The following is a 27,896-nucleotide window of genomic DNA, read 5'->3' as shown; positions in this document are numbered from 1 at the left end:
CAGTGAAGCCAATAAATATTGTCAGCCACACATAGGATTGTTTGTAGTGGCCAGAAAAATGAAAGATCGTGAATAATGTTAAAATCCTTTGTATTCCACTCAGAGTTTTGGAATATGAGGAACTTATGTAATGACCCATATAGAATCATTCATTTCCTTGTGCAGAAATATCTTTCTGTGCATATGTATTTAATGTGTGTCACTATAAATATATACATACATACATATATATATACATACAGATAGAATAAAAATGCCAAATTTCTATTTGGCAACAGTAGCTACTGATGGCTACCGTTGAAAAACAGTAGTATGGAGTAACTATGAAGAGGAAAGAACATACTTAATTTTCATGTATCTATGGTGTATGAATATTTCTTTAAAAATAAAAGAGTCAACAAATACTTTTATCTTGACATCCACACACTTATACAGTAGAAACGCGTAGTTTATTGTATAAATATACAAGAGAGTGTGTTTATTTATTTGGATGAAATTACAAAAGAAAATTTACTTAAAAGACAGAAGGAAGCCCATATTCACATACCCGAAGGAATCCATTTAGTTTGTGACTCATATCTCCTCCCTATGTGCCAAAAGAATTCTGACATTTCTCGAGAACCAAGACAGGAACTTTCTTTGTCATTTGGTAAGGGAAAGGCAGCTCTTTTCAAGGAGCTATGACCGAAAGTAGGATTGGTATCTTTTAAGCCCCCCAGACTGCACTGGAAGGGTGTGGCTCGTGACTACCTGCTCACACAGAGAAAATGCTTTTAGCAGTTTGTCCTCCGTCTTACCTCTAAGTAGGGTGCTTATATATCCCTAAGAGTCAGACATCGAGAGTGACAGCAGGAGCGGGGCTGAGATGATGCACAGCCTGTAGCTAACTCTGCAGGAATTTTAACCTGCCTGGTCAATGTGGGCTGGGCACCTCTTGACCGTCCTTTTATGGTCACTTCAGGGCTACACTCACTTTTCCCTCTCCACCTCTTCAGCAGTATAAAAAGAGGTGTGGAGGCATATCACACCACATAGCAGCAGGGTTCCAGGCAACAGCTCATCCTCACGCCGAGTCTCCTAGCTGTGGAAGCAGGTTCTAGCTCAGTCTTCTCCACCATGGGCTTCAGACTCAGACCGACATCCTCCGGCCCCGGGACCAGCCCACCTCATAATCTACAGGCATTGTCGCTGCTGGCCCTGCTCCTCACTGCCCTGGTTCCCACGACAGCTGGACAATGTAAGAGAAATTCAGGGAAAGATGAAGGCGGAAGGCCACTTACCTTCAGCTTTTGTCGCGCAGCTTGTGATGTGTGTGTGGGAGGCTGGAGGCGTGCACAAAGTGGCTGTACTGAGGCTTCTGGGTGTGGCGGGTATGATGACCAAGAATTCTAAGATATACTTAACGGGCACTTCATGTGTGGAAGGCAATCTGCAAGCTTTGTTAGTGAAGGTTTGCAGACCATATTCACAATGTCTGTGTGAAAGAAAGACAATTCCTTCCAATCTCCAGGTAAGGAAAGAAAGAAAGATAATTTCTAATCACTAATTAAGTCTTGCGTTCCAATGTAGCAATTGATGTGGACCCGTATATTGAATTGCGCTGTCAATGTACGAAAACAATCTCTGGAATCCCACTGAATAAAATTTCCTTGGTGAACGTGTTCAGGCCAGGAGTCCACTGTGCCAACGTGGAAGTGATGTAAGTCCCTAGTTCGTTGTTCTTCTTGTCATTAGGGAACCCTTCGTCTTTACCTATTCTCTCTTCTCCATTCACAGGAATTTGTTCTGACAGAGACTGACTTATATGAAGATAATAATCCTGTTCTCTGTTGCAGAGCCACACTGAAAAGTGGAGGAAAAGTCTGCCTGGACCCCAATGCCTCTGCCATCAAGAAAATAGTTATGAAGATATTGGAAGGTTATTGACCAGCCAACTGTGGACTTTCTGCTAAACCATTTTACTGTGCAGGAAGGGCCGGGTTTTGAAATCTGAATGTTCTATAGTCATTTTCCACCTTAAAATTGGGATACACTTTCATTTTGTCTCAGAACTCGCCTTGTGTTCTGAGAAGGTATATTAAAGGCTGTTGCAAAGAAGATGAAAGTGAGCTGAGTTGGAACTTGCAGTTGATGGGTTATTTCTGCAATTCTTGGCTAGACTGGCTGTGTTTTGCATTTCTCTCATTGAAGTTTTCTTTCCAAGTGCATTATGTCAAGTTTTATTTCTGTATTTTTTGAATTATTTCTTTTAGGTTTGAGTTTATAGGTTGATCACTTTTCCCTTCCCTTTCCCCCTCCAAAACCCTTTTATGTACCTTCCCTGTTCTTTTTCATACCCATGCCTCTTTTTTCATTAACTGCTGTTATACACATATATGTATATGCATATTTATTGACAGACTTCACAACAGTCAATGATAATAGGAACTGCCTGGATCTAAGCAGAGCATATTTGTTCAGTGGATACTTGTTTGCAAGAGTTTTGCCATTTTCTTAGCCCAAGAATGCCTTGTTTCCAAGCAACCTCTGCAATCTTCTCTAGTGTTTGTTTTAACCTTCAAACTGAACATAATAAAGTCATAAAATACATAAGTTCTATAAGCAGTGGTCATTTACTTTCTAAAAAGTCTGCTCAACACCAACAGCACTGAAAGTGTGTGACGAAAAGGGGATTAACACCCTCTGGTTTTTTAAAACTTCACCCTCGTCTGAAACATTGAAACATGTTAGATAGGTCTTACCTGCTGCTAACTGGTTTAGTATATTCCCTCTCTTTTACACTGAACCTGGGACATCATGTAGGGTAGGCAAGTGTTCTGCCACTGGGCAACATTCCTAAGCCTCTATTTTTAAAAAACCAATATTTGGTATTTCACAATATTTTCACTAAGTTGATGATCTGTGCCATTTTCAATGTCATACACTAGCAAGAATTTATTTTTTAAAAATGCTAGGCATATTAAGTATTCTATGTGTGTTAGTTACTAGTCTCTTCATCTCTAAAATGTGAATGCTCTCTTGCCTGTCTAATAGAGCTGGTGTGAGAAAATGCAAAGACTTTAAATACTGCATATCACATAATAACCCACTTAGAAATGTCAGCAATTGGCTATTAGCAGAACTACTAGCATTCCCCACATTAGGGGAGGGAGGGAACAGAGACTTCCTTTGGGTTGGAAATGTAGCTCAGTGGTAGAGCACTTACCCAGGATGTGAGAGTCCCTGGGTTCAGTTCCCAGCAGGGCTAAAAGAAACCTGCTGTAGGGCATAAAATGATCAGAGTTGGTATTTGAATCATGCTCTTTGGCCTCAGGAGCACAATGCTTTCGTTGATTTATCCTTCCCTAAGGAGTCCATATTACATGTCCCAGCATGTTACTGGCACACAAAATACTACTTGTGATAGAACTCTACTACTGTGTACTTATTAATACTGATCATGGAGAGAGAAAGAATTTCATCTACTCCAATCTGCACGTGGACTTTGGGGAAACACTTATATGCTACGCATGTAGGCCACTCAAACTCTGCGTAACTGGAGAGTCCCGCTTTGCGACTCTTCACCAGCAGAGGCTTGGTGCCTAAGGGTACTTTGCCTGTAAAATAAACACTTATCCAGTAAAAACCACACAAGTGTCTATAAACATGTGACGAAGCAGAAAACGGAGACAATTTTCACTAGCTCTGCTCCAACAATGAGAAACAGCTGCAGCATCCTGTGCCCATGGTAGGCAGTCTCCCTCCCCTGGGAGTTAGCAAGGCTGGTCCCAACACGGCAATGCTTATCTATGCTGATTTTTCTGGAGATCAAAGTATCTTTTGTGGCTGTGTACCTACACTGGATTATTTTCTTTCAATGTGGAGGAAGGTTGCCTTGACTGACAGTATTGCCCTAACTCCTTCTCTCTGCAAATGCTGCAATCTGGGGCTAAGCTGCACAGAGTGTTTCTTTGTTGTCCATGTTCAAACCCTCTTATCCATTCCTTTTGATGCTGACATAGCAGGGGCCTTGAGTTTCAGTTCCCTAAACACACAGAAATTAGGACATGTTTTTCAGTAGCCATTGTAGCCGATGCTGAGTGTTCAGAAACATATGTTCCAGGGAATTATGACTGGCAATATCATGATCCAGGATAGGCAGATAAATGGCCATATAATTATAACCGTATGTGGCATAATGCAATACAGAGACTTCCAATGGTCCTAGCAAACTCTCTTATCAAAGTTATCCAGAGTAGAGATGAATAGAGAAATAGCTAGACTCAAAGATGTCATCAAAAAAATGCATTCAAATATAACTGGTGATTTTTCCGAAAAGAGCAATGAGGACAACGGACCTTGCTTCCTGCAGTAGATGGGACAGTAGTTAGGAGATCAGGGAAGGCTTCTGTATAAGGATGAAATTCAGAAGTCATTGCCCAGACACTAACTTTAACCTTGCTAGTGGCAGAAAATAAATTTCCAACCACACAGCTCTAACCACACGGTGGTCAAATTCACAGTTATCAGCAGGAAGAGTGACAGACAAGAAAGGCAGGAGAGAACAGCCAGTTTGGGGGTAATGCAGCTGGGGGTTGGGAAGGCAACAAATTGGTCCTGAAGGTACACGCTCTGTAAACTGTATGGTGACAGCAGAAAGCTCTGTCACAGGCAGCATGTCGTTTGCAAACTTCAAGTCCTACTCTTTCTGACTCTGTCATTGTTCATATGAGTTCACATCAGAGAGGGGGCTCCTGCTACCAGCTACTAGTCAAGACAGCTGACTCAGCTTTTCATTCCGCTCGCTTTTGTTTTAATCTTGGCTGGCCAGAGCCCAGTTACTGTTCCCCAAGTGTCTTTGCTTCCGCAGGACAGTTCCTCATCCTGTATCCCAGGTTTCCGGGCTGGGCTGCCAGTGGAGATAAAAAGTGCCTGGAAGATCTCTGGAACCACTGGCCTGTGCTTAGAGCCCCAGGCCCCAGTAGCCCTGTGAGAGTCCTTGGATCTGGTACCACCCTCTTGATATGAGCGCTGCTGCGGTGTTTCGAGGCCCCCGGCCCAACCCTGGGCTGCTGCTTCTGGGCCTGTTGTTTCTGCCAGCTGCGATTGCCATCACCACTGGTGAGAGAGGGTGAAGGGATCCCAGGGCCAGGGAAATGGGTCAGGAGCCCCAGGGGTGGGGAGGTGAACTCCTAGACACCAGTCATACTGTATTGGCTTGCCAACTGTGCTTCACTGCCCACCTGCCTTCGAGGAAGAGGTGATGCTACAGCCAAGGGTGAAGAAGAGGTTCAGAGGTACAACTGGCCAATGATGTGGTCACCCATCACCACCTCCTTTACTCCTTTCTCCCTTCTCCCTTTATGCCCTCAGCTAGTCCCGAAGAAGGCGATGGAGGTCTTCACTGTGTGTGTGTGAAGACCTTCTCCTCTGGGATCCACCCTAAACATATCACGGCCCTGGAGGTGATCAAGGCAGGACACCACTGTGCGGTTCCCCAGCTCATGTGAGTTCTACCCACACCCTTAGGTCTCTGCTCTCCGCTGCCTGTTCCTTTCTGTCTCTTCCCTTCTTCCAACCAAGGCCCTGAAGGTTACGTTCCTTCCCTTTCCCCTGACAGAGCCACTCTGAAGAATGGGAGGAAAATTTGCCTGGACAAGCAAGCACCCCTGTATAAGAAAGTAATCAAGAAACTTCTGGAGAGCTAGGTTCTAACTGCCTAAATCTGCATTGTGTTATGTGGGATGCTGGAGTTTTGGCTATTTTCAATCTAACAACAACCTTCCAATGTTTATATTTTCCTTTGAGACTAAATAAATGCATTGAACCAAAGTGTCATAAAGTCAAATCATTTCTTTGTACTAAAATTAATGTTGACACATTATATGTAAGAAAACAGCTCCAGGACTTTAAAGAAATAAATTTTGAAGAAAGATTTGGCCTAAGAACTGAATTTGATTGGTATCATGGGTAGTATTCAGGCTGATGAATATTTGCATATTTACCCAGTTACATTGTCTCATAATTACATGTTAGTTTTGTGTGGTGGTCAGCTTTGTCAATAAATCATTCCTACATTGCCTTTAAAAATAAGTACCTAAATCAAGCTTTGATTCTGCTTCCTTAAGATTTATACTCTATTATTATCATAAAAATAACAAAAACAAAATGAGAAAGAATACATAATGCTAATATGCCAATATTTCCAAGAAATTATATGAAACTATATTTTCATTTATTGGTTATTAAAGAATGTTTATATTTCTAAAATTGAAATATTAAAAACAGCTCCTGTTCTCCCATTATTTCCTGGAAGGGTTCTTCACTCAGCAAACTTACAGTTCTGCCGTGTCTGGTAACATCTGTGGCTGTTGCTCTAAGTGTGTAGATGTCCTAGGTAGACTGTCTGTAGTATTCTTGGCTTCAGAAGTACCTTATTTGTAAGCCAATTTTCCTTAACAACCCATGACATCAGAAATAATAGTATGATATGATAAGCAGCCATGGGAACCCAGGAGCGATACCAGGTGGTGTTTTGTTTTTGTTTTTTAAGGAGCAGATAATTTTTAAACCTTTTTTTTTTATTCCTTGCTTCTTTCACATCTGGTTTCTGCTACACTGTTGATGATGGGTCTTCACTGGACTCCTCTTGATTATCCTGTTGTTGCCCTCTGTCGTGGAGATCCTGTAGGTTTGTGTCTGGAGGACTGGTCCCTTCACGTGCTCCAGAAGATCACAAATTGGGTAGATGTTGGTTCTGAGCCTGTGTGGTTGCAGGGTTGGCCAGCTTACCAGCTCTCCCTTGCTTTCATCACCAGGGTGAACTCTCCTGCATTGCCCTGGCTGGGTCACCCCTTACAGTGAAGAGCAAGGGGTGGGGTCGGTTCTCTCGCTTTCACATCCTTAGGAACACTCCTCTAACACCTACACCTCAGGGCCAGTTGCTCAGGTGTGGCTTATAGGGGCTACTCTCCTGAGTGCTGCAGCTGATGCGTGGCAGGGACTGTTATCCCGCTCTTATGACTTCAGGGTCAGCTCTGCCTCGGGCATTGATGAGGAAGGGTATCTCTTCCCCACCCGTGGTGTCACGTCACAGATAACTAACTGGGACAGCTCTCTCAAGCTCACAACTTCGGGGCTGGTTTACCCACACCCCTGCTGATGGGTTGTGCTACCTGGGCAAGGTATAGGGCCCGTTCTCCTGAATGTTGCAGTTGGTGGGGGACACGGGCAGCTCTCCTGCTCATATGGCCCAAACCAGGTGGTTTTCCCCTCATCCTTCAGAAGACAACTATCACATACTGGAGTGTGGAAGATGCTGTGCTGTTTGTATATTGGTCAGGCATTGTGTATTCCCTCTCACTCCTGGTCTCTTATAAAGACCTTTGTATATTCTCAGAACCCCATTGGTTAATCTGGAATATACATTTTAGCCCAATATCACCATACTGCTGTAAAGCCTTTGTGCTGTGTGAAATAACATTCACAGAGTGTGGAAATGTTGGGGCTGAGAATGTGGCTCAAGTTGCCTTAGTGGGCAGGAAGGCAGGATATAATTGACTCAAGGAAACGCTAAGGATGCTTGCTTATGAGTGAATGCGTCTTCAACCTTCCATGATGGTGTAGAACTGAGGCTCTAATTCCTAAGAGAAAATAGAGCATGTGCAATTGAGTCTTTTAAGAGAGAGACTCACTCTAGAATGTTGAATAAATAAAATTATAGTTTTTATAAGTGTACAAGGTGCACAAGTAAGTATCCGAGGGGGAAATCGGGGAACAGTGATCACACAGTTAGTTCTTGGTGATTTTAGCCTTCGCTGTCACTTTTAAGCACTGCTACCCAATCTATCTTTACCAACACAGACACAAGCATGACATTTTCCTTCACAAAATATTAGAAAACCAAAGCCCTTAGCTTAACATCTAAGTCATTTTGCCCTTGTACCTCAATGTCCCCATCTGTGAAATGGGCTATTAGGTGGCACATGCAATACGCTTGCTGTGGTTCCTCATGAAGTCTGTTCTCGAGAATGAGTGAGGCCCAATGTTGTTGCTATCGGTGTTCTTCTCAAAACATTGTTCCAGCTGCTTTAGAGCGTAAGCATTGGCTATGGTCACAGGAAGACTCTTCAAATCAAGTGGACCTGAGAGAAATCACCGGAAGTGAGATGAGAGTGAAATGCTTGTTTTTGTTTATTTTCCCTTTTGCTTCCTGGCTCTGACATCCTCAGTAGACAGGAATCTATTTGTCAAAGGGCCCAAACCAGTTTTACAGAGTTGACTAGTGCTGGGTGCTGGGGCCACATAAACCCTTGCTTCAGAATCACCCTGGTCTAAGGGTCCTGGGAGCACATTCAAGAAATCCCCTTTATTAAGAAGGGCATTGGAAGAGGACTTCGCCACCTGGAAAACCCAAAGATTTGCAACCCATCCTGCTTCTTAAACATTTATGCTGCGATAGAGCTGGATTGTCCCTGTAATCCCCTGCCTCCATCCTTGCAACCCAGGTGGCGCTGGAGGCAATCAGCTGGAAACATCCACAAACTCAGCCTTCACTGCGCTGTCATAGCCCCTATGGGCCAAACAAAACCACACAAGCATGAGCTGCTCTCCGCAGATCTTTGTTTCCATAGCGTTCACTTTTTGTCCTCCCTTCTCAAGCTTCTGTGGTTAAAGACAACTTCCTTTATTAATGACGGATGCATTGACGGGTTAGCTGGTTCTAAAGATACGTATCTATAGTATTCTCATGTTTGTTATGGATCATAGAAAGTAGACAAGAGAGGGAAACATTTTCAACCTGGAATTTCAACATAAATCCTGGTGCAGATAATCCCTGGGCCTGAGGATGGTGTTTTTCATTCTTGGTAACAACTGAAACACTTAAGAAACAAAGCCACAATGTTTTTCTACCATTTTACAAAATATTCATGAGACCCTACTGACTGTGAGTCTAAACTGTCTTTCTAGTGAAAAAATAAAAGACCAACGTTTAATGCAGTAAATACATGCCGTCTTATGCTCCTGTAACAAAATACCACAGAATTGTAATTTATAAGAAATGAGATTCAGTTGGCTTCTCATTCTGGAGGTATTGAGATCCAAGATTAAGAGGCTGTTTCTGTTGAGGGTCTTCTTGCTACCTCATAGCCTCCTGGAAGGAAAAGGAAAGAGGAGGAGGGGGTAGAGGGGTAGGGTGAGGGCCAGAAGAGGGAGAGGGAAACACTCTGACCTATCCTTCTCAAGGAGCCCCGCCCCAAACACTCAGCTACAAGGACCCTTCTGTGATAACAGCATTGATCCTCCCTAATGCCCCTGCCCCACAGTGTAATCAGCTTTAAATCCCTGGCCTATCAGCGCTGTCGCACTGGGGATTAAGTTTCCAGCACGTTCAAACAACACTAGAATAATCTTCCTCTCTGAGGAGCACATATGAAGCTGTGTGTGTATTACTTTACCCTCAGAGTAACTCTTATTCTGCACTGCAATCCATGGCCACTTTAAGTCACTCCATGGACATCTGGTGTCTTCCCCCTCCTTATGTTTGGTACAGACGACTGCCTGACAGAGTACCGGTAGGTGAATATTCTCCAAATAATAGCTCCCAAGAGAGCAACACGAGTAGTGATTCCATGATGGCACAGCTGAGGGCGGAAGACAAAGCTCCTGGCAGGCAGAAAGTCAACCGAACATAGTGACGCTGTTGTCAACCTGTGTTCCGAGAGTGGACCAAGTAACTCACGACAGTGAGGACACCCTTCCCCGCCACCACCGGTGGTTTTGTTTTTGTGCTTCCGTTCACGCCACGCCTGTTTTCTGAGGCATCTGCCGAGCAGGACATTTGCCCCTCCACATCCTCCAATCACATGCCAGAACTCTACCGTGAATTCAGCAAACGTTCTTTAAAGGCAGGCATTTTGAACACATTTGCAAAAATCAAAAACAAGCCACTGTTTCCCGGGTTCCAGAGCAGTTCCCAACACATGTAACGTAAGGTCTTCAGTGTCCTTAACTAGTCAGAAATGTCTATCCAAAGACTAATTTGGTGCAAATCAGCATTGCTCCGGTGCTTTGAAGTCAGTATCAGCTACACACCAAGTCTCAGAAATAGCCCAAGGATACCTCCCTTGGAACTCCTCCCACCATTTCTCCCCTTTCTTTTTCACTTTTGCTGATTCAATATGCATTCATTAAAAACCTGTCTGAGCCCCACATTCCATTCCTAGTGCCCAGAAACAAGAAACAGCAAAGGTTTTTCTGATCAGACGTTGGAAGATACGGAACATCAAAAAAAAAAATACACTTAAAAATCAAGTTTTTATGGTGATTCAGACTTTTTCTAGTTGGAAGTTAGACATTCATGCTACGTATGCAGTTCTCATTTGAAGTTTATATATTCAGCTTTCAAGTTCCTAAATTTCATTTATATAACAACACCATCACAATAGTGCTGTTTTGATTTCTAAGAGAAATCTCTTACGTAATATTTTCCGAGAGAAATGTTCTCACTTCTTTTTTGCTGTAACACTGCCAATCCTCTATTTCTTCTTTATCTACTCTAAGGTCACAGTCTCATGTATGGAGTGGCCACCTGTCCCAGGCTAGGAGACAAACGTAAGGACTGCTGCTTCTATGGTTTTAAAGGATGCACAACAGTCTAGCCTTCAATTCCTGCAAAGCACATGTTTTCAAAGATGCATGTTTAAACAAGAGGGTGATTGTGTTTATTGTATCAGGCTGCAGCATTCCTGTGTTTAAAACGTTTCGATTTTGATTTAGGGAGATTTCATTGATTCAAATGGCATGCTAATGAGAAAATAGTGACAGTGTCAACACCCCCTCTTCGGGGTTTTGCTTCATTTACAAAATCAAGTGATTTAGACGAAGTTATTCCTAGGAGCCAAGTCCTGTTTCATCCACAAGTGTTGGCGGGTTCACTACATGCTTCATTCTCTGGCAGCTCCTGTGGGTGATCCAGACTCTGACGAGACACTGAGAGCACGCATTTACGTCAGTGTTGAGTTGGATTTGAAGACCATTACAGCAAATAATTTTTTTTTGTTTTTCTTCAGTTACCAGAAATACATGAAAGATTCAGACAGCGTGATTAATGTCAAAAGCAAACTGTTTAATTCTGTGAAACACGATGAAGTGTTCCAACTAAGGCAGAAAATATCTTGGATTTTCATATTTGAGTAAGCATGTACTCAACAAGAATCCGATTTCCTTTCTTGATGCTGGCTGGTCGAGCATGCGTGTTTCTTCATTTCATTCGGGTGCTGCTCTAAGTTGACTTAGGAACTTTTGTAAATTATAAATTTTAATAGATATTAATTTATAAATTTTTACTTTATGAAAGTCACAAAACAGTGCAGTGTCTGTAAATTCTTCGCTAAGTTCTCCCAGTGTGGACTATGGACTACTGGCCAAATTAAAGAAACGAACACGGACACACTATTTTTATGTGAACTCTAGACTTTATTTGGACATTGTCAGTTACATCATTAGTGTCTTCTTTCTAAATTAGAAGTCAGGACAAGGTAACACATCGCAGTTTTCTTTACATCTCCAGAGTTTCTCAGTTTTTCCTTATTTGTCATGATTTTGACAGTTTTGAAGATCACTACTCAGCTTTTAAGTATTATTTAGATTGGATCTGAAGAGAGAGGGAGAGACAGAGAGAGACACACAGAGGGAGAGGGGGGATTAGATTTGGCTCTGATTAGATTTGGCTTTTAGAATACCAGTGCTTGCCCTCCACAGGGAGTCTGAGCAGTGAGTACAAGGGACCTTGCTGATGGCGGCACAAACTTCTCTAGCTGGTGAAGGTGTGTATTTTCAAGCTTCTCTGTGGCAAAGTTGCTGCTCCTGCAGACTTGGGCAACCTGAGAAAACATAACAAGCTGTGCCATTGCTGTAGGAGAAGAGTCACACTTACAGAAACACAGCTATGAACTGTGCAACCATCCTCTGGGTTTCCTTTTAGAATAAGTAAGTTTGTACCACTCAACAGTTTATTTTTTGTTTTTATTAAGCTCTACATTTTTTCTGCTCCCCTCCCTGCCTCTCCCCTCCTCTTCAACCCACTCAACAGTTTTTAAGTCGCTGTTCTACTTAAATTACTAATTATATATCACAGAGATTTTTGTCTTTGGCTTTGAATTCCATGCTCAATGACCCATGTTAGGGAAGTAACTTCACTTCATGGCTCTAGTTTCATTTTTAAAATTCAATAAAGATAACAATAATATTTGCTTTAAAAGTGTTGTTTTGAAGACTGGCTATGCCAATATTTGTAAAGTGCTTAGAAGAGCCTAAGACAAATTCTGTGTGCCTTGGGGAGGGTATAAGGGTTTACTAACGTGTGTGTGAGGGTGTGTGGGGGGGTGCGTTTGTGGCAACTCAGTAAAAGAGACAGCATGTTTCATGTTTACCCAGAATCCTGTAAGCTGTCATAGGCATTGTATTTATCAAGGTGTGGAAAACCTCTAGGCCTGTTCCTGCTCGTTCCATACAGAAAAGTTAAGAGAGAATATCCTTGAACCACACTTGTCCTGCTTGCCGAAAGTGCAATGCTAACACAAAACTTGTGGGAGCAATCAACCCACATCTGATTTGACTCAAGGATTCCAGGAGACGGAGCCCATACCCAACACTGCTGGAGGACCCAGAAACTGAGACTGGAGAACGCAAGGGCATGGGGTAAAACCAGTTACTATTGTTTTACAAAATCAAGGAGCAGCAGTTTGTCTCTTAGGTACCTTTTGCTATACCCGTAGATCAGAGCCTTATTCGGCCATCATCAGAGACGTGTCCTCCCTCCTACAGCAAATGGTGGGAACAAATACAGAGACCCATCGCCAGACATTACGTAGAGAATGAGAGACCTCGGAACACACAGCCCTGAACAGGTTGTCTCCAACCAATCCCTCACCTCAGGGCTCAGAGAACCCAGAAGAGGAAGCAGAAAGAGTGGAAGAGCTGGAGGATGGAGGATACCCACAAAACAAGACCCTCTAAACCAACATGATCAAAGCTTATATGAACTCACAGAGGACACTGGTACAGCATGCCCAGGGCTTGCAGATGTGTGTGCCAGGTCATCTGGGTAAATATGGTGGCCTCCAGTTTAGAGATTTTATGGGATTCCTGAGTGTGAGAACTAGTGGGTCTCTGTCTCCTGTGTCTTCTTTGGGGATCCTTTTTTTCCATTTATTTTTTCAATTTCAATGTGTTAGTTTTGTTTTACCTTTTATGTCATATCACATCATATCATATCACATCATATCATTATCCCCAAGAAATCTGTTTGTTTTCTATGAGATACAGAAAGACAGTGGATCCTGATGAGAGGGGAAGAGGGGAGGAAGAGACAGAGGGGAAACTGTAATCAGGATATTTTTTATGAGAGAAGAAATCTATTTTCCAATAATAGGAAATAGTTATAAATTAAATCAGATAAAAAGAAAAAGATAAGATCTTTCTCTCAATGAATGTGGTTATGTTTGAACTTGCTGATTGGCACTGCTAGAGCTACCTTGTGAGATCGGCCCTCTAGCCTTTGGTGTCAATGACTTTCTGAGTAGTGGAAGAGAAAGGAAAAAAAAAAAATCCAGCTGTTCATCACCAAACACAGCTCCTATTCCTGTGGACGCCCGGCAACAAATGTGTGATATAGAAAGAGGAGATATAGAAATGATATTCATTAGATACAGCTATGGACAGGAGAGGTGGATAGCATAATGAAAAACATAAACAATAAAAAAAAGCTAAAAAAAATGAGCAAAGAGTCTAAAGAAAGAACTTGAATCAAACACAAAATTAGGGACATAATCTTGGACAAGGTACCTAACCTCCTTAAGTCTTAATTTTCTTATGTAAAAATGGAATGTAATGATGCCAACATTTTCTAAGGACTAAATATAGTAATGCCTTAAATAAGTTACATAATAAACTAATAACCAAAATTTTATAATAAATGTACTAAATTAAAAAATTAATACAAATTAGATAGAAATGTGAAGAGAAAAAGTTAAGAACGGTTAGGAAAAAAAACCCATGCCTTTCTGGCTTTATTAACCTTATAAAAATAAGCACATATTACAGCTACAATTAGAAGTTTTTGTGCCGTATCTTTCAGATTTCAAAGAACTATTTCCATATTTTGGCAGACTTCCCATTAAACCGTAGGAAAGCAGTGGCGGTAGGAAGAGGAGGCCCAGTCAAATGTGTGCTATTCATCAGCAGGCCATAGGTTTCAGATTTTCCTGTCTCATTTCCCTTTCCCTGACACAAATTTTAATCCTCCTGGACTCTTTCTAGTTATCCTTGAGGGGTCTTGTTGAGAGGCAGCTGGGGCAGGGATTGGTCAGCTGGGGCAGGGATTGGTTAGCTGGGGGAAAGAACAATCAGAATGGACTTATACCAGGATTTTATCACCAAAGAACCAAGTGAATTAATACAAAGATTATTAATCTCATGCATCCTTCCCAATAAATATGACAGTTATTTACTCAAACTTCCTTTTTATAGACAAAATGAAGGTAGGATGACAAAATAATTCAATGATTTATCCCTCTCATCACACACACATGCACACACATGCACACACACGTACACACATGCACACACACACATACACACAAGCACACACACATACACACACACTTACACACATGCACTTACACATAAGCACACACACATACACACATGTACACACACACATTTAGAATCCGTCTAAATGCACCCTCCAGTAGAGTATGCATGGCCATTTTTTTCCAGAAATCCCTAAACACAATTTATTTTACTTTCTTAGTAAACCTTTGAATGATTATTTTAATTTAGAACTTTTTTCAACATTCTTAAGTACGGCGGTTGTGTGCCTGTAATACCAGCATTTGGAAGGGTGATTCAGGAAGTCTACCACAAGTTCAAGAACATCCTAGACTACATAGAAAGTGCCAACCCAGGTTGGGCTACAAACAGAGATCCTGTCTCAATCAGTCAATCATTCACTCACTCAATCAATCATTTTTCTTTTTAAATCTGCCCACTTATAACTAGAGAACCTTCATGTTCCCGCCTCCATTAGCGCTTGGTGCTGTGTAGGTGCTTTTTCTACGAGGAACTGGAGTGACGGGAAGAGTAGGAAAGGAGATGTGGAAAGTCCTGGAGAACACAGCTCTGCTGAGTGTGCTGCCCAATACCTCGCCCGCACACCTTGACCAAGGCTTCGGTCTGCTGGTGTTTCCACTCTAAGCACCGGTTATGACCAGCAGTTTCAGGTCCTGATGCTGTGGCCACTATACGAACAATCTATACTAGGGTCTGCCTCAGCATCTCCATGTTCAGCAGCGTATGGATGCTGCATCCTAGGATGCTCTGTGGGAGACTGAAAGTTAAACTTGGGGAAGGCTCTTTTCTGTTAGATTTTAGTCTTCTTTCCTGGAAAGAGCTACATGTTGGGGCTGTGTTTAGGCGATATTGGACACACTTGTACCTGTTTTACTTATTTAGCAAACATCTGTAGAGCACCATGCTGGAGAATTCTATCTCGGTCTCACGCCCACACTGAGACAGGCCTGCGGAGGCTTGTTAGATGCAAATGGTCTGAGGGAACCCAGTCCAGGCAGAGCTCTGCGCCCTGTGGGGAGTGGAGGGCTCTGGCTCTGGTCTGTTTTGGTTCCCTGGGTTGTGTGGAACACTGTCCTGGAGAGGTGAGCCTCTAAAACAGGGAATTCATTTTCCCTTTTCCCACTCTTATTATGTCTTTGTGGGAGAGGTTTAAGCCAACGTTACTCTTAAAACCTCTGTACCCTGATCTGAATCTAAGTTTTCTAAAACCTGTGGCCGAAAATGATGCAGGTGTTAAACTGAAAGATTATGAAATTCTCCATCATGTGAAAGACATGTCAGTATTTCCAGGAAATATGAGCCAACACCCAAGAGACCTGAAGCAAAGGGAATTGGAATTTAGGTGCGATTTGTTTTCTATGCCACCCGCCATCAGGTTTTTCTGCTCCAAGGATAGAGGGCTTGCATGCTGAGTACCTGCTAGGTACTGCATGCTGAGTACCTATAGGTGCTGCAGCTGAGTACCCATAGGTGCTGCAGCTGAGTACCCGCTAGGTGCTGCATGCTGAGTACCCACTCCCCACTGTGTCTATGGGTTCAGTTTTCCAAAGAGGCCGAGGAGGTGAGCACCACAGTGCAGCTATCTCCCCTGCCCCTCCAAAGCCTGAGCTTGGGCAGTAGTCCCAAACACTAGGATCTCATCTGAAGCCCTTGTGTTAGGAAAAGCAGATCTTTGGGCAATTTCAATTTCAGAAGTTCTAACCCCACAGAGGGAAGGAGGAAATTATGCAGGATTCATAATGAAGAAGAGGTCGTGATACAGCCCCGCCCCCCTTCACTGAAGTGAACACAAGTTCAACTGTGGATGCTGATCTGTTTCCACTGAGTTGAAAAGGTACTGCAAATGTATTTTATTTCCTGTGTTGGGATGCCTTGTTCAGCCTTGGTGCAGGGGGGAGGAGTTTGGTCCTGCCGCGACTTGATATGCTAGCATTGCTGATTCCCATGGGAGGCTTTACCCCATCTGAATGGAGACAGAGTAGGAGGGGATGGGGGAGGGGAGCAGAAGGGAGGTGGGGGAGGGAACAGTGAAGAGGAGAGAGGGGAAATTGAGATTGGAATGTAAAATAAATAAACATGACGAATAATAGAAAAAAATATAAATATATATTTGAAAAGATGAAACGGTGGAGCCAAGAAAGTGTCCTCTGAAGTTTGCAGGGCTGGCTGAGTTTTTAATAGAACTGATTTCGGAAGTATATGAAGTTTGCACAATCAAAAAAATATGGAAAGGCAAGATATCATAGAGTCCTGTGTCTCCCTGCAAGTTGCAGTTTAATTCACAATAGGTAAGATCTGGAAACAGCTCGGTGCCTATGAACAAAGGAGTAGCTACGGAAAACGTGGTATGTGTGCACAGTGGGGTTCTATTCTGACCCAAAGAATGGAATGCCACAGAACATGCCAAAGGAAGACAGCCAGTTTCAGGAAGACAAATATCGAACGTTTTTTTCCCATATAAGAATCTAGATTTCTGTGTGTATGCATATATGACATACAGAGGGGAAATAAGGGACCAACTGGAAGCGGGGGTAGGGAGCAGCAAGAGCAGAGGGCAGTGAGGTGGTGACTGTGAGGGAATCCAATGGTGTGTGTGTGTGTGTGTGTGTGTGTGTGTGTGTGTGTGTGTGTGTGTAGGTGTAAAAACGTCAAAATAAAGCAAATCACTGGGGGTCCAACTAAGGTTTGACTTTAGAACTTCACCTTAAAAACAGCTAAGGACAGAGACAGAAGGGATGTATGCACAAGACAAACTGGTAAAAAGCTCGGTTCTCCCAGTTCTTCCTGAACAGCAAATGCTTCATACCCCAAACTCTCACGTAGCTGTTTTCCGCTATTGGCCTCTCGCCACCCAGTGGCGGATTTATTTCTCTACCTTCAACCTCATCTCTTCCCTCCCTCCACCTCCAAGGCTTCTGTCCCTACACAAAGGTCACATCGCAGGGGGTCACTCCAGCTCCGGCCATACTGTCCTTTGCTGGGGGTTGGGGCTGGGGTGAGGCAGAACTCGAACATCCCATGCTGCTCAGTGGGCAAGCAGGATCCAGGACCTGAGGGAGAAGTTAGTATAGTAGCACGCGCGTGTCCCCAACACACTCATCCCACGAGCTCAGGGGTGTGGCCCTATCTTTGTTCTGACACAGAGACCTAAAGCTCCAGGAATTTCCCCAGCCCTGGGCTGGGGCTTTTCCTGCCACCATGCATAAAAGGGGCTTGCAGGGCCCTGGAGCTCCAGATCGCACCACAGTGCCTCCAGCCCGCTCCTGTGCTCCAGACTCCAGCCACACTCCTACTCAGCGCCATGGCCCCAGCCACACGTTCTCTCCTGAGTGCAGCGCTGCTGTTGCTGCTGCTGTTGGCCACCAGCCACCAAGCTACAGGTGGGACCCGCGGCTGCCATCCCTGGAGGAGCCTCGGGTGGGCACAGCTTCCCACAGCCCTACTGACCCAGTGTCTTTTCTCACAGGAACAATTATGGCCAGTGAACTGCGCTGTAAGTGCCGGAACACCATACCAAGTATTGCTTTGGAGGAAATCCAGAGCTTGAAGGTGACGCCCTCAGGACCCCACTGCACCCAGACAGAAGTCATGTGAGTGTCTCCCCAGGCCGTCTCTGCCACTGCCAGAGCCGCTCAGATCCTCCTGCTGCCCCATGCTCACTCCAGTGGGACCTCACAGCTTAGAAGGGTCCCCCTTTCTCTCTGCAGAGCCACTCTCAAGAATGGTAAAGAAGTTTGTCTGGATCCCGAAGGCCCTAGGCTTAAGAAGATCATCCAAAAGATCCTGAAGAAGAAGACGTGAGTGATGCTTTGTTTGCGCTCTCAGGGCCTCATCCTAGTACTGGCCTCTGACTCCTGAAAACTACCTTAGGGAAAGCCACTGAGCTACGAATGTGATGATTATCTTTACAATTCTAATAATCTTTCTGATAATTAATTAGTGTATCGTGGTGCTGGAAGGGTTTTTCCAGGAGCTTGTATCCCTACCTGTAGCTTATCTCCGTTGAATAAGAGTAGGTAACACAGCTTTTTAAATTTTTCATTTACATTTCCCAATATGTATGTAACTATGTATGTAGATAGATAGATAGATAGATGATAGATAGATAAAGATATAGATATGCCCAAACCTGTTATCCATCTACTTCAGTAAAATTTAGCTTGATACTTAATAAAAGAGCTGAGACCTGGTGTGACAGACAAACTGCCACAGCCTTAGCTTTTTGAGACCAGAGGTCCCGCTCCCCTCCATCCTGAAGGAATGCATCTACCAGGGCTGAGGTGTGTGCACTATGGCACAGCGCCACAGGCAGAGACCACTGGGGCCAGGCGTACTCAGAAAACCCAGGAGAAAGAAGACAGCTGTGCACCTAATAAAGACATCCGTTTTCTCCTGACAGCGCCAGCTCCAGCTGAGCCAGGAAAGGATGGAGGACCTGCCTGCAGAGCAAAGAGGAAAGGAACGACTCTGCCCGTGGCCATCGAGATGAGGCTTCTCCTGCTGGCTTTGAACAACTCCTGAAAGTCCATATTTATTGATTTTTTCCCCGAATTCTATGCTGATATTTTACATATAAAATAACTAAGGGTATAGTTGGATCTACTTGCAAGATGCCATAGTATTTACTGTTTATTTAATATGAAGTCTAAATTTAATCAGTCCCCATTCTTAATTTGAAGATTTTCACTTTTACATTAATATTCCGAGGCAACCATTCCCTGCTGACCATTGTGATGGTAGCTGGGGTAGTCAACAGGCAAAGGAAGTCATTCCAATGTAGGGAATGCATGTGCAATCTGCTTTTGTACCGATAAAGGCTTATCAGTTGTTATTTATTGAAATGGTTTCACAGTGTTACAATGAATGATCAACTTTGTGTTGAAGCTTAAAGAATTTGTAATATTCTATATATTCCTTAGACATTTTAAGTGATTTCTGTAAGTCATAATGCCTATTTAATGCTTCTATGTCTTAGAACTGAGAAGTTTAAATATTTATTGGTATTTTTACAAAGAAAATAAAGTATTTAAAAATAATGTTTGTTTTGTTTCTTGGAGGGCTATTGCTAAAGGTTAACCCAATGGCTTACATCAGCGTTTCTCAAGTTTTTTCCTGCTTCCCAAGCACTCAGTTGGCTACAAAAATAAATCACTCCATAAGTCATGGCTCTGTTCACTCGCTGGTGGCTCTCATTCCGCCCAAGAATGTACTTTCCCCAGTACTGACTCCTAGGAGACACCCTTCGTCCTCAATTCTAGTTTCAGGGCACGGGATGCTCTCTTCTGGCCACCGAAGGCACTAGGAACTCATATGGTACACAAGCATATATGCAAGCTAAACTTAATCCAAATAAAATACATTTTTTAAAAAAAGAAAAGATAGTTCTTTACTACCTTGCCACCAAGTTTGTCTCCTAAAATATGTACATGACTGTAGTCAGATAAAGGACCTAATTCCATTGTTTTTGGCAAGTAACTTTCCTTTCTTTTTTAAACTTTATTTTATTTATTTATTGACTGATTTATTTTACACCCAGACTGAAGCCTCCCCGCACTCCATCCCCCTCTCAACCCACCCTTCCTCTTCCTCTATATCTGCTCAGAAAGGGGCAGGCCTCCTATGGGCATCAGCAAAGCATGGCATGCCAAGATGCCATAAGACCAAGCTTCTCGTTTTGTATTCAGGCTGGGCAAGGCAATCCAGCATTAAGAACAGATTTCTCAGAGCCAACCCGAGCACCAGAAACAGTCTCTGCTCCTATTGCCAGGCGTACCACAAATAGACCAAGTTACAGAACTGTCAGATATTTGCGTAGGGCCAAAGTTGGTCCCATGTGGGCTCCCTGGTTGTTGTTTCAGACTCTGTGAGTTTCCAGGAGCCAGGCTAGCCATTTCTGTAGGTTTTGCTGTGATGTTCCTGGTCCCCCCGGCTCTTATAACTCTTCCTCTCTCTCTTAAAGGTTTAAATGCCCTTGTCAGTAGAATTCCCTGAGCTCAGTCCAATATTTGGCCTTGGGTCTTTGAATCTGCCCCCATCAGTCACTGGACAAAGGCTCTCCAACGACAATCATGGTTGTCACCAAGCTGGTGACAAGCGATAGCCAGTTCAGGCTCTGCATCTGCTACTGCCAGGGGTGCTAGGTAATGCTTCTCACAACTGTTGACAGTTTAATGAAGTTGACAGTGAAATGGTGGCAAACTTGTTATTTTTCCCTTTGAAACTCAGTTGTTTCACCAGAAGCCAAAATAATAAGTGGCTGAGTGTAGATGGAAGCTGTCTGTTCATTTCCCTGGCCACCCAGACCCAAAATAATCACACAGAAACTATATTAATTACATCATTGCTTAGCCTATTATCTTGGGTTTCTTATTAACTAACTCTTATATCTTAAACTAGCCTGTTTCTATTATTTTATATTTTACCATAAGACTTGTGGTTTACCAGTAAGATTCTGGCTGGCGGCTCCTTGACTCTGCCTTTTATCTCCTCTGTCTCTGCTGGGAATTTCTGCCTTGTTCTATTCTGCCCTGCTGTAGGATAAAAGCAGCTTCTGTATTAACCAGTGGTGATAAAACAAACTCACAGCATACAGAGGGGAAATCACACATAAGCTGAGGAATTCACTTTTCAAAAGAATCTGAGATTTGGGTCAACACTCCACCTTATCATATATATATACTGGGTTGGACTGCATTGGTTCTCACCCTTCTTAGTGACATTTTCATAGACCTTGAAAGAAAGCCCTTGAATAACTTATGTATAATGCTGCCCAGGATGGGAACTGCACTCCAATTTTTATGGGTAAAATTGTGTAAAAAAGAAAACAGCTCAGAAATCTAAAGGGAAACTCCAAGACTAGAAATGAGAGTCTTTTGTGTATGCAACTGTGAAGTACATGATCATTTCCTAGTTAGAGATTTAGAACTCATTAAGAAATCCAAAATTTGGGTGAATATCTCTCACAGAGGCAAGAAGTTAGCACTGGCAGCCTGAACAAATAAGTCTGTGAGTAGCAGGAAATAAGTTCTGTGGGTTCATCCTTGCTGCATACCTAAAGGTTGAAAGTTATAATAATCTCTTTATCTTCGGGGTTACTAGTTAGAAGTGATTCAGGAAGGAAGAAAGTTTGTAAACTACACAGAAATAAAGGCATTGGCACCTGTCTAAAAGCTCTACAGTGTTAGCATTCCCTCCCTAACTCCAACTGACTGGGCCCTGGAAAATGTCTAGAGGAGGCAACCCAGGGTTCAGTCAAGCTATAATTCATACCTAAGGCCCTCCAACATTGGACCTTGCTCTTTAGGCTTCAAAGTCCTTATCAGTAGTAAACACAGGACACAAGAAGGACAGAGGACATCCTTATGGTAGTTAACACTGTGTTTCAAAGTAGTAGATTGGGCTTTGGAGTCAGTTACAGTTTTATCATAATCTTGGGCAACTTTCTTGACTTCACTCAGTTTAACTTCTCTTCCTAAATAGTATTCAAAGAGAACAAGAATGTGTCTTCTGAAGTAAGGAGGAGATTAAGTATTATTGTCTCAGAATTATGAATATTTGCTATTGTTCATAAGCCCAGTTTTAAGGATATGTTTCAGTTTCCAATGAAATGGATATGAAAAATGCAGTTTCCCAATCCAGTTACCCTGAGACTTAGAAAGTGCCATACTCTCCCTTCAGGAATGCTGTGATGATTAAGAAGTGGGACATAGGACATGTGAGGTGGTAGTCACTGGTTGAAGGTGACAGGAAATGGAAATGATGTAACAACACAATTTCACGAGCCTGGCTACTAGAAACACCAATGATCACATGGTTGGGGCTCCTGATCAGGCCTCTAAGAGAGATAGTGAGAGGAAGAAAGATGATGACATTACCCTGTCCTTAGGAGCTCTGTTTTGTGAGTGATTCAGAAGCATCATTCTGGGACTCCGAGAAGTAACCAAAGAACACTAGGGATGGTAGAGGTGAAAGATCACAACAGTACAAGATACAATCCAGTAGAATAAATGATGCCATTTCTCTAATCATACAAAGAATAAGAAAGACAAAGAACCTGCCTAGTAAGCATCATCCACGTTCCTTCACTCACCAACTTCTCAGCTTAATGCCTCTGCCCTCCTGCCTGATGCTTCTTCATCGGAAGGAAAAGTGGACAGGACAGATGGTTTACTGAACCAGAAAATCTGGGATACAAGGCCTTCAAGAGCATCCTTCAACCTCCAGGGGCAGGTGGTAGTTAGTACATCAAGACTGCGTTCTTTCTAGCCTTATGGTGTGTATAGTTTACTGAAAGATTTGATTGTTACTTTTAGTCCTAAATAACTTGACTGGAGGGACCCTTGTGGAGAATATTTTACAAGTTTTCTGTGTACACAAACAAGAGGCTTAGTTGTCATCCTACCACCTCTTCATTATGATGTTTACTGCCTTTCGCTCTTCTCTCCCTCCAGGGCTGCTTTCTCTCCCTTGTTCACCCAGTGAGATAAATATTTGTATCCAATTCTGCTTCCAAAGGCACATAATTTGAATACTTGGACTTCCCGGAAATTAAACTTCAAGGCAAAGACTTGTGCATTGTTGTTTTATTAATGAGTCAACTACCAAGAATTGGGGGTGGGAGCTGGGGAGCGAACGTGAGGTGAGTCAGGGGATCTACGAAATCTGGCAGGAGATGCATATTGTAGTATGACCAACATCATGAGGGTGAAACAGCCGTCCACGGTAGGTTTCAGCGGAGCCATAGGTCTCTTGGGGTGTTGCAGTCTTATCCTGCAATAACTATGAAGCACACTTAAACCAAGAAATAAAAGGTGCTGCAATCTACATTAAGTTCATAAGTTCTCTAAGGAGCCAGATATTAGTCTTTGGCTTCTTTCTTTCCTTCTTTTTGCCTCCCTCCCTCCCTCCCTCCTTCCTTCCTTTCTTCCTTTCTTCTTTCACTCCCTCTTCCTTTCTTTTCTTCTTTCTTATTTTTTGGCTGCATTTAAAGCTGAAACCTGGACCAGATACTTATTCCCTAAAATAGAGGAAAACATGTTTACTAGGCCACAGCCAGGTTCCCTTTCTCCAGTTGGCTGGCATATTACTGATGTTTGTCTTTCTTTATAAAACCGTTCATTGTTTGCCTTTGAAAGTGAGAGATAGTTAAAAAATCCCTTTCATTGACTTCAGTAATCATTAGAATGGGAAATCAGACAGCTTACAGAAGAAAAAAAAAATAAAAACCCAATATTTTGGCAGCCAGGTAAGAGTTTTGGTTCAATAACATAGAACTCTCATTTAATCTCACTTTTTAAACTTTTCCACTATTTCTTTATAACATCAAACTAGGAATGAAGCCTCTAATATATGGGCCTTTGAGAGAAATTTCAGATGTGAATTATAGTAAACACAGATCATCTTGGGGTTTAACATATTTTTGTCTGCCCCTCTAAAGCAGGATGTTATATAGTGATATTAAAATAAATTAACTCAGTTTTAATTCTCTTTTAAGACATAGTGTCTACAAAAGGTCCTGATACATAATGAATGTTCAATAAAAATGAGAAATATTTTTTTTTAAATTTAAGCCAAGTTTGTCTTTGGACTATATCAGCTTTATAGTGTTCACATATTTAGTCAAATGCTATAACTAAATTGTGTTAAATTGTGTCCCCTAAAATTCATATGCCTCGAGAGGTCCTAAGCCATAATACTTCAGTTTATTTGGAGATTCAGTCTTTTAACAAGCAACTGAAGTGATTGAGTGGTAACTATTGTAATGGAAAGACAAATTAGAATAGGAGGATGGAATAGGGAGGGGCATGGACAGGAAAGTAAAGGCGGAATAAGGGGAGGGATGTTAACACTAGCAGTCATTTGAAAAACAATATAGAAACCTACTACTGATACTACCTGCTGTACTGATGTTTCAGTTGTATTTTAATAAATAAAAAGCTTACCTGAAGATCAGAGAGTAAAATAACCCCACTGGCAAGGCTGGGGAAACACACACCTTTAATCCCAGTAGCCACACTACTTGCCATAGATACCAGGTGGTACACACCTTTAATCTCAGCCCCAGAGAGAATTATAAGATGGGAGGAGACAGCTCTCAGTCACAGTCTCATTCTGAGATTCCTGGAGGCAGGATCGCCATTAGTCTGAGGCTGAGGTGAGAGCCAGTATGCTGACGGTAGTTAGCAGCCACTCTTGATTGCCCCTAGGAGTTGAACAACACACTGAGAAATTCACTTTTTCTGTTTGTTTCACACTACATCCTCCTTGACAGTGAGCTTGTGATTACCAGGATATCTCTCTTGTTCTGTTATTTTTTTAAAGATTTATTTGTTTATTATATAGTGTTCTGCCTGCATGTGTCCCTGCAGGCCAGAAGAGGGCAACTATATACAATATATACAGGCAATAAATGCATCAACAATGTCTAGTTCATTTTCATTTGACAAATTCAGAAAAAATACTCCATATCTATCCTGTCTTGGTATGTTCAAAGTTTTGTACCTACTTTACTTTCTACCACAACTTACATTACTATTCAAAACTATCTTTTTTTTTTTGGTTTTTCAAAACAGAGAAAATCTATCTTTTGATATTTCTCAACATTATATACTTTACATTTCTTTAGTGAATTTTTTTCTGAGTCTCATAAATAAGGGAAGCTCTAACTCTAAAAATCTAATCTCAATTACCTCAGAGACCCGCGAAGGAAATAATATTGACTGAGTAAGCAGGAAGTGTAAGCAAGGAACTTTCAAAAAATTTAGTAATGTCAAAAACAGCTGGGTGTCTGGACAGTCACCCAAAGTTCCTCTGTAATATTGTGGAATCAGTTTTTGGCCTACAGGCCTAGCATATCTAAGAGAATTTTTGTGAAGTAGGACATTCTGAAGGGCTGTTCCTCCTTGTCTTAACAATGTTTGGCAGTCACTTTCTTTTGTACCCTGCTTGTCCAATTAGGACAGCATACTGTCAGCAGTCAAGGCAAGGGCATTTTCTTGCCCAGTGGCTTACTTTTGTCACAAAGAAAGTAAACTTCATGTGGAGTTTCTTTGATGCTCATTATCTTCTCTGAAGTAGATTGGTGTTGCCAAGAGCAGACATGTCTCATTGTCATAAAAAATCTAGGTTATTAAAACATCTTAAATCCCGTATTCTATAGATCTCTGAAGTGTTTGAAAAATGACCTGTCTATCTAAAATATATGTTTGTTTGACCTTGAAAACATATGTAATGTGACTACAAGTGTGATTATACTAGGTGATTAACTACAAACCTGCATTTCCTTATTATCCTAAACAGTTGGTAATAATAAATTTCAAGGACTAGAAATTGGCATTACATTGTTAAATGAGCTGTATAGGTAAAATACCTTGAACAAGATTAGAAATGTATGCACAGTATGTTTTAACAAAATTAATTTCAAATTTATATCAATATGAAAATTTGTATACAATATTCAAAAGTCCAATCCAATGTAAAACCTTTAAAACTAGTAGCTGCTTTTTGAAAGTAGATTTAATAATCTATCTTTTTATCCTATCAACCTGCATGTAAGGTATACTGGTGCAATAGTGAAAAAAATATTATGGGAAGAATAAACCACTTTCTGATTAGAATTACAGCCCACTCCATGAGATAGAACCCAATCGTGGTACTACTAAGATGACCAAGAATCTAAGACTAGATAAATCATAAATCTAGGCAAAAGCCTACTACTATTATTCTGCTAAGGGAACAAAACAATAAACTAATTCCTAATGACATATTGCTATAGTCATATAGTTCCTTGCTTAATCCTCATTGGAGAAGCTTCTTCCTGCAGTGGATGGGAACTACCATCGAGACCTACAACTGGACAATGGGCAGAGAGTGAGAAACTTTGGAGAACTCCATCTTAAATGAGACATTTTCATGAAAGCTTTCCCCTCATGGCTCGGGGTTCTATGCAGAAATGGAGGCATAAGATTTTAGCTAGAGGTGGTGGATGACTCCAAGGAAACAGTGTCTTCTAGACAAAACAGGATTGGTGCACAGATGAGCCCACAGAGAATGTGACAGCATTATAGGGCCTTCAGAGGTTCAAGCCGGATGAGGGTCCCAGCACTGAGAAGGGATGGGGCTCACACCCCTAACCTAGAAGCTATCTGTAGTTGATACAAAATGGCAACAGAAAAATCATTTTTCTCTAACAGAGTCTTAGTGGGCACTTTAACCTTTCTTTACCGTAGGCTCTACGCCTGAAGCAGTTAGGCAACACAAAACAAACTCAATAGTATTTTTGTAGACTTTTTGTCTCATTTTTCTTTATTTTGACATTTTTTTTGTTTTATTAGTCTTTTTTTTGTTTATTTTAATTTCTGTTTGTGTGGGGATTTGTGTGTGTGTATGTGTGTGTGTGTGTGTGTGTGTGTGTGTGTATCTTGTTTCTTGGTTTTGCTTGTTTTTCAAGGTAAAAAGGAAAAAAAGAACATAAAGTTGCTTTGTTAGGGAGGTGGAGGAGGATCTGTGAAGAATTGGGGAGTGGAAAACATGATAAAAATACATTGTATGAAAGTTTTTTTCACTAAAAAAGAAGCAATGGAGTTAAAGTTAGTTAACAGGTTGAGCCCTCATCCAATATATTAGTGTTCTTTAGGAAAGGAGAATTTGGAGATAGACACTCATATAGAGAAAACACTGTGATAAACAGGACTGCAACCACGGGCACACCAGGTAAAGATGCCTAGAGCAGTTTCTTCCCTCCTTGTGCCATAAAAGGACCAACCTTGTCCACACATTAAGCTTGAACTTGCAGTCTCCAGGACCGTAAAGTAAAACACTGTTGCCATTTAGGCCACCTAGTCTTTGGCTATGGTTGCTCCTGTTAGAGCAGATACATTGCTGTTTGATTTGTATATGCCAATAGAAAGAGCAGTCCATATTAAGAGCAATCTTAAAACTGCTTAAGAGGGAGAGGAGTGAAACTCATGGTCCTTTCCTTAATTCATCTTCAAGCCCAAGGACACTTATGTGTCCTAAGCTCGCCACACCCCCCCCCCCCGCCAAATATAGTTTACTGTTCTTGATAAAATAAAATGTATTAGGTAATTTTAGTTTGGACTCTATTTCCTTTGTAGTTGATAGTATAAGTATGATTTCACCATGGTAAATTCTATTAAACCTCAAATAGAACCATGCAAATATATACAAGAAGCAAAGGCAAATGTTTGCTGTGGGAAAGAAGAAAGTATCCTTATTCCCTTCTTTGCACAAAGGTGGATTTTGTGGGGGGGAAAAAAGAAAAG

At 42.0% G+C, this 27,896-nt stretch overlaps 3 protein-coding genes across 3 annotated transcripts; all 3 read left to right on the top strand.

Moving 5' to 3' along the window:
* Nucleotides 1–1,038: 1,038 nt before the first annotated feature.
* On the top strand, nucleotides 1,039–2,574 carry LOC142832527 (platelet basic protein-like). Its single transcript, XM_075943041.1, has 3 exons — nucleotides 1,039–1,237; nucleotides 1,570–1,699; nucleotides 1,836–2,574. The coding sequence occupies exons 1-3, from the start codon at nucleotides 1,117–1,119 to the stop codon at nucleotides 1,924–1,926; spliced, it is 342 nt and encodes a 113-aa protein (XP_075799156.1). The 5' UTR covers nucleotides 1,039–1,116; the 3' UTR covers nucleotides 1,927–2,574.
* A 2,316-nt stretch (nucleotides 2,575–4,890) lies between these two features.
* LOC142832536 (platelet factor 4-like) lies at nucleotides 4,891–5,914 on the top strand. The gene is made up of 3 exons (XM_075943056.1): nucleotides 4,891–5,100; nucleotides 5,353–5,485; nucleotides 5,600–5,914. Exons 1-3 carry the CDS (start codon nucleotides 5,004–5,006, stop codon nucleotides 5,685–5,687), a joined length of 318 nt encoding a protein of 105 aa, XP_075799171.1. The 5' UTR covers nucleotides 4,891–5,003; the 3' UTR covers nucleotides 5,688–5,914.
* Nucleotides 5,915–17,914: 12,000 nt separating this feature from the next.
* LOC142832985 (C-X-C motif chemokine 3-like) lies at nucleotides 17,915–18,414 on the top strand. The gene is made up of 3 exons (XM_075943887.1): nucleotides 17,915–17,993; nucleotides 18,080–18,203; nucleotides 18,321–18,414. Exons 1-3 carry the CDS (start codon nucleotides 17,915–17,917, stop codon nucleotides 18,412–18,414), a joined length of 297 nt encoding a protein of 98 aa, XP_075800002.1.
* Nucleotides 18,415–27,896: the final 9,482 nt, after the last annotated feature.

Source organism: Microtus pennsylvanicus, chromosome 12, assembly GCF_037038515.1.
Source record: "Microtus pennsylvanicus isolate mMicPen1 chromosome 12, mMicPen1.hap1, whole genome shotgun sequence".
Taxonomy (NCBI): domain Eukaryota; kingdom Metazoa; phylum Chordata; class Mammalia; order Rodentia; family Cricetidae; genus Microtus; species Microtus pennsylvanicus.
The sequence above is the reverse complement of the archived record's forward strand: the minus strand, read 5'-3'. Positions and strand labels throughout refer to the sequence as shown.